Raw genomic sequence first — 12,232 nt, 5'->3', positions numbered from 1 at the left:
CCATTTTACAGCTTAAGGCTCAGCCCGATTTTTTGGATTCTGACTTGCTTCGCTTTATATGGTTATAACTTTTGAACACTGTTACTTATCAAAACGATTCTGAGATTGTTTTTTCCCCACATGTTGTACTTCATTTTAGTGGTAAATTTTGGCAGATAAGTTTTGCGTTTATTTACAAAAAAAAGAAAATATGATAAATTTTTTGAAAAATTTGCCATTTTTGAAATTCTAAATCATTGCGTTTTCAGGCAGATAGATTTACCAGCTAAATAAGTTGCTGAATAACATTTCCCATTTGTCTACTTTACATTTTCATAATTTCTGAAATATCTGGATAATTTATTTTGACGTCACGCGGCTTACAAATAGAATATCGCTTTTCCGGATTTTCAGAATTGACTATTTTGGGGATAAATACAGTTTTGAATGAAATTTTACATATTTAGCATCAAAACCCCCTATATAATCTACCCATTTTCAAATCTGCACCCCTCAAGCTATCAGAAACAGCTTTTACGAAGATTGTTAACCCCTTGAGATCTTCATAGTAATTGAATCAAAATGGAGGTGAAATTTAGAATGGTCATATTGTTCCCTTATACGTTCATTTAGCACCAAAATTTACACATTTCCAAAATATAAAAAGAGAAAACCCACCATACAATTTGTTCTGCAATTTCTCCTGAGTACAAAGACCCCCCACATGTGGCCGTTACTTGTTTTATGGGGGCACAGCGAGGCGCAGAAGGGAAGGAGGGCGCTGCAGCTGCCAGGATTTTAGTTTCCTCATTGGCCCCTTTTGAAGGCTATAAAATTTTCGCTTTTTCGTTATTGGGGCCATGTGACGGCATTTTTTTTGCGGGATGAGATGCTTTTTCCATTGTTACCATTTTGGGGTTGGTATCACCTATTGTTGAAAATTTAGGAACTTTTTTTGAGGGCAGGAGTAGAAAAGCATCAATTCTGTACTGGATTTTTGACTTTTTTTTTTTTGGTGTTCACCGTATAGACTAATAGTCATGTTATCTTTATTCTATGGGTTGATACGATTACGGGGATACCAGACATGAATATATTTTCTTACGTTTTACTAAATTTGTCAAACAAAACCCTAATGTGGGGAAAAATCTATAATTTTTGTATTGCCATCTTCCAAGTGGCATAACTTTGTTACGTTTTTGGCTACGGAGCTGGTTGATGGCTTGTTTTTTGCGGGACATGTTGTACTTTGCACCAGTATCATGTCTGAGTACATATGGTTTTTTGGTCGCATTTTATATCATTTTTTGTGGGATTGAAAAGGTAAAAATCATAATTTTTGGAGGGTTTATAACAGTTTTTTTTTACGGCGTTTATCGTGGGGGTTCAATAATGATTTACTTTTATTCTACGGGTTGTTACGGACGCGGTGATACTATATATGTGGGGTTTGTGTTATGATTTAGACTTTTTTTTTGAGTTATATGTCTCTTTATATGTTTTGGGGGTTTGGGGCATTTTTAGTGATTTATGACTTTATTTTTTTATTGAATAACTTTTTTTTTTACTTTTTCACTTTTATACCATGGGACATGAAGAAGCAATCTTCTGATTGCTTCTTCATGATAATATTCTGCAATACTCATGTATTGCAGAGTATTATCAGTGTCAGCCTATGCACTTGCATAGGCTGGCACTTTGCCAGTAAGATGACGTCACAGACGCCATCTTACTGGCAATTCTTGCTAGTAACTCTGGGGTCCAGATCGGACCCCAGAGTTACTATAGCAACGATCGGCGCCCCCCGAAAACGGTTCGGGGGGGCCGATCGTGGGGGAAAGACCCCCCAGATACTTGTTAGATGCCGCGGTCGCGCTGACCGCGGCATCTAACGGGTTAAGCACCCGCGATCGGAGACAACTCCGATCGCGGGTGTTACACTGGGGTGCCGGCTATTAGTTACAGCCGGCACCCCGTGTTTCCCGATGCCGGTTCGGCTCTGATCCAGAGCCGAGCCGGCATAGGAGCCGTGGCGGATATATCCGCCACTGAGCGCTAAGTCACTGCGCTCCGTGGCGGATATATCGTGAGCGTGAAGGGGTTAATAAATCTGCCAAGAGTATTATGTCGAGAGTATCTTTGCAGACTGCCATATTCAAGTAGTTGTGACAGGGACACTACATAAGACCAGTGTGAACAGAGCCATTTTTTAATAGGTCATTTTTGCAATGAATATGTAACTACATTATTATATGCTTATTATTATGTTTTTCTTTTTTTAACATTTTCAGTAGAACATAACAATTACTTTGATTGAATCTAATTGTTCCATGATTATTCGATTTGGTATTCCCATACCTATCAGCTGCAGCCTCCTGAAACTAATCTCACAAATCCAAATATATTTGAAATGTATGTCATATCCTAGCTGGGCATATTGCTGCCCTGTGGTGGTAGCCAGAAACCATGTGGCAAAACTTTACATGGTTTGCCATGAATTTTAGTAGGTCTGTGTCAAGAAAGCTGAAGCACAGTTAGTGACTGTATACTTCAATAGCTTTTACTGTATATTTCTCCAATGCATGCTGGTTCTACTTACTATGCAGAATACCAGACTTTTTAAGTATCTTTTTAAACCTTTCAGAGACCCAACAGGAGGCCTTGCGGAAAGCTAGAATAACATATGAAAAATTCCTCGGAGAGAAGGCCCAACAGCAAGCTTTCTTCCAAGGACAAAAACATTATTGCGAGTCAGGGCGACCAGGGAAACTGTTAGCCTCTACAGTCCAGTGTCAGAGGGAAGCTAAATATATAAATCAGATTCTTAATGAGAATAGAGAAATAGTAAATTCCCCCCAAGACATCAGTAAAGCTTTCGTGGATTTTTTTTCTAGACTCTACTCATCTGAACTTAAGGAAGATGGCCCCGACCCGGACCAGTATCTCTCAAAAATTTCCCTCCCTTCCCTCACACCGACACAAATACAGGCACTGAACCTCCCACTGACCATCGAGGAATTAGCAGAGACACTTAGCTCCATTAAGGGCAATACGAGCCCCGGGTCTGACGGTCTTCCATTCGAAGTTTATAGGAGACTAAATAAAACATTGTTGCCCCTTTTGTTAGAAGTAATTAATGAGAGCAGACTGAAAGGTATACTTCCGGAGTCAATGCGTGAGGCCTCAGTTGTTCTCATCCCTAAAAAAGGTAAGGACCCCATAGAGAGGGAGTCATATAGACCTATATCCCTGCTCAATACGGATGCAAAAATTTTTGCTAAAACCCTGTCACGGAGACTCCAGAGGATAATACAAGATCTTATCCACCCAGACCAAACGGGATTTATCCCCGGGCGACTTATAAGCGACAACCTTGACAGACTGTTCTTAAATATGCAACTGGGGGCTGGGGCTGGGGACCGCTCCATCCTGTCATTAGATGCAGCCAAAGCATTTGACAGGGTGGAGTGGCCCTTCCTCTGGGCTGTTATGAGGAGATTCGGCTTCGGGGAAGACTTCATAGCATGGGTGCAGTTATTATACAAAGAGCCAGAGGCTAGGATCATTATTAACGATAGGGTCTCAGAAAAAATTAAATTACAAAGAGGAACCCGCCAGGGATGTCCTCTATCCCCATTACTGTTTAATATCTTTATGGAACCCCTGGCCGCCTTGGTGAGATCAAACCCAGACATAGTTGGTTGTGGCTGTAATGGAAGCTCAGATAAACTGCTGCTCTACGCGGACGACATCTTGCTGTGCCTGGGAAACTCGGAACGTTCCGTCCCGAATGTTATTCAGACATTGCAGGAGTACGGTAGCTATTCCGGATTAGAAATAAACTGGGGAAAAACAGTTCTGCTCCCTATTGACGTATTTTCGACTGAGAACATGGGTGAGTTACAGATACTGGAGCCATACTCAGCATTTGAATACCTGGGGATACGGATCTCCGCTGACCTCGGTCGATATGCTGAACTGAACATTCTCCCAATGATCGCAAAAATAAGATCAAAAATATCAGTATGGGTTAAGCTGCCCTTGAGTAGAGCTGACAGAATAGGTCTTCTGAAGATGGTGGTACAGCCACAGCTACTATATGTACTTTCAGCGTCTCCGGTATGGGTGGAAGAGAAACTTTTTAGACTGATTGAGCGACTTTGTAACGATCTCATATGGGGGAGAAAACATGTACGAATGAAAATCGGTTATCTATATGCGTCACAAGCAGAAGGAGGACTAATGGTACCTAACTTTAGATTGTATTTCGTAGCAGCTAAAGTGCGCTTTATGATGAAATGGGGAAGATCAGGGGCACTCACACATTTTTTTAAAAAAACCAGGGGCAATATACCCTTTCCAGAGGTCTGCGAATCAGGTCAATTGTCAGGGAGCTTGGCACAAAACTTTCCGGTCTGCAGGACTATTAGTGAATGTTGGAAGCGCCTGGGGAGACAGGGGGTAGGAATGGGGTCTTTGGAATTTACTCCTCTATGGCACAATAAAAATTTGAAGGAATTTTGGAAATTAACGGATACACAAATTTGGAAGGAATTGGGGATCACGAGGGTGGGTCACATAATAAAGGAGGGAAGATTACTCTCGTATAGAGAATTGGGAACACTATATGGGGTGGGCAAAAGCACCTTCTTGCATTACTTGCAAATATGGGACGCATATAATAAGACACTAGATAAGACTCACTTTACTATTCACAGAAGCACACTGATAGATATGATATTCTCCAATTGGAGAGGGAAGATATCGGTCTCGAAAATATACAAAATATTAATTAGAGAAGACACTAAGAACACAGTATCGAAGAATATTGCACAATGGGAGTTGGATGGTATCCACCTCACACCAGATCAATGGAAGGAGACACACCAAAACATCGTTCTCTCATCACTAAATACAAATCACAGGATGATCCAATTTAATATCACTCACAGGTTGTATTACACTCCAGTGCGTCTTAAAAAGATGGGGTTATATGAGGAGGATAAATGCCGACGTTGTGGGGATCCACACGCAGATATTACTCATCTCAGTTGGGCTTGCCCTAAAATAAACTCCCTTTGGAAAGAAGTACATAAAACAATCACGGACCGTCTGGGCTTTGGAATTGCTTTCTCCTTGGAGGCCCTCCTACTAAACCACTTACGGGTGGGACATAGGAGGGGGCTGTCAAAGACTCAAAGAGCTATTATTTGTAGAATGTCACTCATAGCTAAAGTGTTAATCGCAAGGAATTGGATGAGACCTCAAGCTCCAACTTTAGTACAGTGGGAAGCCCTACGGGCTAAAATTCAGCTTTATGAAAAACTTTACTTCGGTAAGCAGAACAGAATTGATCTATGGGAGAAGATATGGGGGGAAGACACAAACTAAAAACCCTCTTGGTTGTCAAAAATTTTTTTTTTTTTTTTTTTTTTTTTTTTAGGAATAACTAAAATTGTAGGAATAACGCAAGGGCAAGGTTCTCTCGGATAATATCCAAGCAGTTGGTAATTTGCTCTTTTTTCACCCGGGGAAAGAACCTCCACTCAATGTAACTTGCATACCTACTGTTTTCTAGGGGGGTGGGTGGGGGGAGGGACAGGGGGGCGGGGGGAGGGATTAAGGGTGGGAGAAAAAGATGTCAATAAGTTGTGTAAAAGAGTTGTATTTTCTTATATACTTGTTGTATGTTTTAAAATTAATAAAAAATAAAAAAAAAAAAAAAAATAAAAAAGTATCTTTTTAAACCTAATATTTATTTAATATCCCATAAAAAAAAACAAATCCATGGCCAACACCACCTGCAGCAGTTGGCGTGCTCGTTGACAGTTTTACTAACTTTTAGCGCATTTTCTTGTCAAGAAAACAAAAAAGAGTCCTTAAAAATTATGTGTGATGGAAACCTAAAGAGAAATGTATTTATAAGCTGAAGAGACCAACTTTCTATGGTATCTGTAGACTACAGAAGACATTTGAGATATTAAAATGTGATTTTTTTTTTTTAATTTAGATGAGGAGGAAGAAGAATTAGCAGAGGATGAAGACTCAGAGGAAGCACATACAGAGTCTTCTGGTGAAGAGGACACCTCAGAGAGAGTGACTCAAAGACCTACCTCCACACCTGAGACCACAGTTACAGCTAGCAGCCAAAACGAGGAACAATCCACATCTCAGGAAGCAGAACAGCCAACTCCAAGTTCCCCTGCCCCACAAGTAATATAACCATTACTCATAAACTAATAATTGTCTGTGGCACTTATGCTAGTTATTAACATATTAAACATAGGGTTGTTGACCTACCTTAGAATAATGATTGAACAATATAGAGCTGAAGTACAAGAAACTGAGTTATTCTGACAACATACACAGGTAGTCATACTAGTGTAGATCAACTTGGTATGCCATGACCTTGTGAAAAGACCACCAAATCTGCGACAATCCTCCTCATATGATGTGCCAAATGTAATTCCGTTCTTTAATGTTCTTGTATGGGCAAATTAAAGTTGTATACTGTATACTTATGGGGGTTATACATATCAATCTACATGTCAATCTACAGTCTAGCACAGTGGTTCATCCACTGTTGAGGGTTGATGTACATAGTATGGAAACTTTCAATGCTCTGATGATTGTTTCTTCACAATTTGAAAAACATCTTTAATCTTTCTATAATTTCTTACAAATTGCTAATCTCCACATGCCTTGCAAGGCAGTGTTAATTTCCAACATCTCCGTAATGAGAATTCCTACTTCCTGACCCTAGTCAAAAGCCACTCACTCCAGCCAAACCAGTTCCTTACACTGTACTGAAGAGATGCAACCATGTCAAAACAGTGCTGACTACAGTTGGGAATCTGTTCCTTACAGTGAAGTAACTAGGAGAAGCAGGGCTCCATAGCATGCTTCTGCATGCTTCTCACTTAAGGCTTCAATCCCACTTCATGTCATTAGGCTTCTGGAAAAGCATGCTTCATTGGAAGGAACTGCCTTAAAATGTAGCAGTTTTCCTTGCCTCATCCTGGAAAACTTATATGCTTATTTTCCAGAATTCCCTAGTGGAGCATCAATGGCTATAAGTCTCCACACAGCTGAAAAGCGGGAAAGTCTCTGTAAAGAAAACTCTTACATCCTGACCCTTGTATAACACTAAAGAAGTGATGGAATTACCCCCCTCCGCTTCTTCACCATACACACACACATGGACACGTAACCACCAGATATACAAATTATGCTCCCATGAATTTAACACCAGTGCCTGCATGGCAGAGAATTCTGCTATACCCAACACAAGTCTATACTAAATCTGTGCTAGGCCTCGCCCATAAAAAATTGGTGTACAAGGCATGCCCCCCCCTTAAGTTTACGTGATTCAGATAAATAGACCATATCTAAAGTTTTTGTTCCTCATCGATACAGGGAGCTGGTTTCACAAGGTGAGAAGCACGCACCAGAGGCTGAGGAATATTTTAGCATATTCCTTTCATAGAACCTTTAATATCAGAAAGGTACAAGTCCTCTCATTCCTCCCAAGGTAGTCATCTCAAGGAGATATTTTCTCTCTTCTTTTTTTGTCTAATTCACTATTTAAAGGGAATCTGTCACCATGAACCCCATTTTCATTGGCCCCCCAGGTCCACATCAGCAATAGTAAGCCGTATCGAAACCATTTTTTATATAGTTCATAAACTTTTATCAAAGTTTACCTTGTGTCCTCTTCAGAGAGTGGCGCATTCGCAGATTGATGCAGAGACTGTGCAGCTGGCTCCACTTCCTCTGCACATGTCCGCAAGAAGATGATGATCACGCAAGCCTGGGAATTACCTGAGGCAGTCAGCGAGACGAGGAGCCAAGGAGTGGAACCCGGATTGAGACCAGGGGAGACTTAAAGGGGTATTCCCATCTGGGCACTCGCATCCAGATTCACTGATCTGCCATATATAAACATTTCTTCAATTAGATGTAATTAAAAATGTTCCTGTGTAAAGATAATTTCTCATAAATGTAGTGATTTGGTCCCTCAGAAACAAGACTGTGTCCCTGGATATGACCACCTCTGCTGGAGAGATCGCACAAATAAACAAAAAGTTTTTGTATATGAAATGTCTGGGAGTTGCTGCAGGTCCCACAGCCGTCCTGTGGTAATGATCGCTGAATCCAGGAGGTCAGACAGGACTCGATACTGCATATCTGGCCACTGCTGCCAGAGTGTGACGTGGTCGTAACCGAGGAAGCCATCTCGTTTCTAAGGGACAACATGACCACATTTATGAGAAATTATCTTCACACAGGAACATTTTTTTGTAATAACATCCAATTGAAGAAATGTTTACATATGGCAGATTAATGAAACTGAATGTGAATACCCAGATGAGAATACCCCTTTAAGTGCAGGCAGAGGTCCTAGTGCGATAGTCATATTTTTTAAAATTTCAATCTGGATAATTACGGAGCAATTTCCCAAGGGTGGGTGGGAAACCACTCCTCGAAAAACATGCCCAGCCGACACTGGACACTTCAGAAGAGGAGACAAGGTAAACTTGGATATGAGTTTATAAAGTGCATAAAAAAATTAAGGATTATTATAAAAACGGTTTTGAATAGGGCTTGCTATTGCTGATGTGGACATGGGGGGCACTGAAAATGGGGTTCATAGTGACAGGTTCCCTTTAAATGAATCATAAACTCAGTTGCTTGACGCTGAGATCAGTGAATTTATATAGGATCTTGTACTAATAGATCTGAAACTTAAACAGCAGAAGACCAGATGTTTTGAGAAATTCCTTTATAAAAATTTACTGTATATCTACTTACAACAATGATAGTGCTAGAAAGCTACACTTATATTCATCACTGAGTGGGTCAAAAAGGTGGAAAGTTATGAAAATAGGTAGGGAAACAAGGGCAAGGGAGAATTGGACTACAAACTTTTATGATTATTATATATGTTATTGGTTAGTAAATGAGTCAATACTTAAATATAAGCAATAATATCTGAAAAGCATCAGGCACAGTTATAGTTATCAGTGGTTGCCCTCGGATATAACATTCTTCTGATAAATGAACCATATGTTTAGAGATTATTTTAGTGATTTCAAATGCTTCTTGTTACAGTTTTACTGACAAACTGTTATCCTGTTCTTTATCATTTCAGTAAATTGTGGCAATTTGTTGTTTTTGTTATCTCATTTATTTTCGCCTTGTCTCTTAGACTGACATTACTAGCATCTGCATAATCTTTATGGCGTGAATGACATTAATGATGGAAGAGAAAATGGTTATCATGACCTTTTTTAGGAATCATTATCATTTGGGAAAGTCTTGGATCATGCATTTTTGGCACAATATTAATATTTCAATATGAAATATACAGACATGGTTTGGGGCAAAAAATGGGACTTATTAGATAAGCTTTTCATCCCTTCATTCTGGAATTTTAGGAGAATCATGACCATTACAAATCAGGTCAAGAAAGAGGTACAGGCTCTTAACTTACCCACTCCTGTCCCTGCCTTCTTGCCGACACTCTTCTAATCCACAGGGGACAACAATATAATAATCCCTACTCTGAGTATTTGTTTAGAATAAACCAAGATGGCAGTGAGGTACACAATTGTGGGGAAAAGAGTAGTCAAAATATGAAGCAAGGCTTAAAATATTCGGAAAAGCTGATTAGAAGATAGAACCACAAATTACAAGACACCAGTATAACCAGCAACTAAATGAAGTGAGGAGCAGGTATATGTGAAGTTCCTGACCACCGTCTTGGCCACTGATTGGTTTGGCACTTCATTGTTTTGTTTATATAGATGAATAACTAACACAAATGTGAAACTAGCATCATATAGCTGATTTTTGCTTTGCCTAAAGCTTCTTTTTAAAATTGAGAAATTGGACTAAAAGGTCCATGTATAATTATTTTCTAATAAAATTTGGGAAATGTTATGTATCTTATCTCAATAGATTTCGATGAATGATTGAACCTTATACTAATTAAATATTACTGAAGCATATTTCTTGTAAAGTCTTGATTGGCAAAGACACTGGGGGAGATACACCAGAATTTTGGTGTAAACTATAGGGTTTAAGGCACTTTTTATAGGCTTTTTCTACTAGTATGAAAAAGGGTGCGGCCTCTGTAAACTTTTATGTATCCTAAGTAGCAACAGCCTATGCTATAAATACACCAAATATTGGTACATTTTTCTAGAATAAAAGGAAACCTACTATTTGATTTGATGCATTATGAAGCATACGTACCTTGGGAATGCTGTAGCTACACTGATGAAGGATCATATCTTGGTTAATCCCTGAGCTAAGTGGTTTTGCTGAAAAAACAATTTTAACATTCAGGACCTTGGGAAAGCTGGATCAGCATGGCTTTCTCGATCAACACTGAACTTGTAATTACAAATGGAGGTTGTAATGACTAAGCATGACTAATCAGCCTGAGCTGGATCACTCATGCACAGCAGCTGGGGTATGGTGCAGTAATTGATTATTCTGTCTGGCAGCGAGAACAGTAATAGCATCATCTTCTCCTGCCAAAAAAAACTCTCCTGCTACGAGAAGCGTGGAAGCAAGCGCTGAAGGAGCCATAGAAGGGACAGAGCTTCATTATCTGTTTTATCAGCAAAACCACTCAGCTCAGGGATTAACCAAGATATCATATGATCCTGCATTAGTGTAGCTACAGCATTCTCAAGGTATGTTTGCCTCATAATGCATCAAATCAAATGGTAGGTTTTCTTTAAACTACCCCGACTATGGTGCCACTTCGGACTAGACACTTTTAAACTGTTGCCTGTAAGATGATGCTATCCGCAATGTTCTTAATACATACACATTTGTCATTAATATAATCTGCATATTGTCTTTATGATGTAGGTGCTTTAACAATGGGAATTTTCACACAAAATGCACTTGTAGATTTCAGCCACTGCTTCCCATTGAAAAGAAATTTGGGCAGATTGTAGTCTGTTATGATTCAGATAGTTTGCTAAAAAATGTGCATCAAAAAACGCTGTGTGAACTTGCCCTAATTATCACTAAATATTCATTATGATACTAGCCGCTAACCATAATTCATGTTCCAGAAAGCACATGCTGCAATTATGGTAAATTTGTTATATCATTTAAGATAACTTTTTCAATTTACTATTCGATTCTCGCTTTACTCCCGAAAACACCCTGCACTACAAACTACATTTGCAAAATCCATTAACTATATCATCTTCATTCGAAACTTAACCTGGGATTGTGCTTGCTGTGCACTACATTGCCTTATAAGCTGAATCTAACTATGTGCGCAGTGTTCAAGAAGACTGAAGTTGCATTCCAAAAGATAACACAACTTTCTATTTTATTTGTCCTGATAAAGGGTGGTGTTGAGCCAAGTGTTATTCAACAGACAGCTAACGTTCAAGTGCTCTCAACTGCAGAAACCTCAGATCCTTTGTTTTACCCTAGCTGGTATAAGAGCCAAGCACGGCAACAATCCAAACCAAACAAGCGCCTGCTGAATGATGCTGTGGGTCAAATAGATGCAACCATTCCTAAGGAAATGACTGTAAAGGAAATAGACCCAGCAGCAGGACTCCTTAAGCAGAGTGTGGTAGTGTCTGGTAAGGAAAGCCGTCCATCTGCAGATAATCCGCAGGTCAGTGATCATGTCCGCGTCGCCTACTTGTGCAATTACTGTGCAGTGCTAATAATAGTACAACAGAAAGAGTCCTGTGCTAATGCTCTGCTGCTTCACAGACACGTACTTACTCAATGTGAAGTTTCTAAAATACTTTGTGACACTTCTTTATAGCTCATGGGTAAGTATATGAACTCCTTAACCTAAATGTGAATAGGGTTTCTTGGTTTTTTAAATGAAGAGATCAACACGGATAGATGAATGCCATAGTCACTTTACTTACTACCAAGCATAACACCACTCATTGTACAGTGGTTGTGCTTGGTTTTGCAATTTAGCCCCATTCACTTTACACGCCATGCAAAATTACCACTGAAGTGAACCTATTGCTGTTCTTCACACACAGAGAGCCAACTTTCCCCCTCTGTGACGCTTTGGAAGGTCTGGCTGTCTTGTTCAATCGATACACCAGACCTTTTCAACCTAGCCAATGAAATGAATCTACCACATCACCATCAAAGAGAGGGGCTTTTCGAGCAGTTTTTGTTCTTGAGTTTTGTTAATTTACTGTAAATATTGGAAGACAAAACTTATTGTCTTGCGATATCTGTAACC

At 39.6% G+C, this 12,232-nt stretch overlaps 1 protein-coding gene across 3 annotated transcripts in view; it reads left to right on the top strand.

Annotated features, from left to right (window-relative positions):
- The window catches only part of TRIM55 (tripartite motif containing 55), a 90,111-nt gene that overhangs the window by 57,073 nt on the left and 20,806 nt on the right, over positions 1 to 12,232 (top strand). For 2 of the 3 annotated variants that reach the window (XM_072151803.1, XM_072151802.1), the window contains exons 8-9: positions 5,990 to 6,192; positions 11,357 to 11,635. In XM_072151803.1, the coding sequence (XP_072007904.1) occupies positions 5,990 to 6,192; positions 11,357 to 11,635 (482 nt within the window). The remainder of the gene's footprint in view (positions 1 to 5,989; positions 6,193 to 11,356; positions 11,636 to 12,232) is intronic. The other variant, XM_072151804.1, reaches the window with a different exon arrangement.

This window comes from Engystomops pustulosus, chromosome 5, assembly GCF_040894005.1.
Source record: "Engystomops pustulosus chromosome 5, aEngPut4.maternal, whole genome shotgun sequence".
Lineage (NCBI taxonomy): Eukaryota > Metazoa > Chordata > Amphibia > Anura > Leptodactylidae > Engystomops > Engystomops pustulosus.
This window is presented reverse-complemented; position numbering and strand designations above follow the sequence as displayed.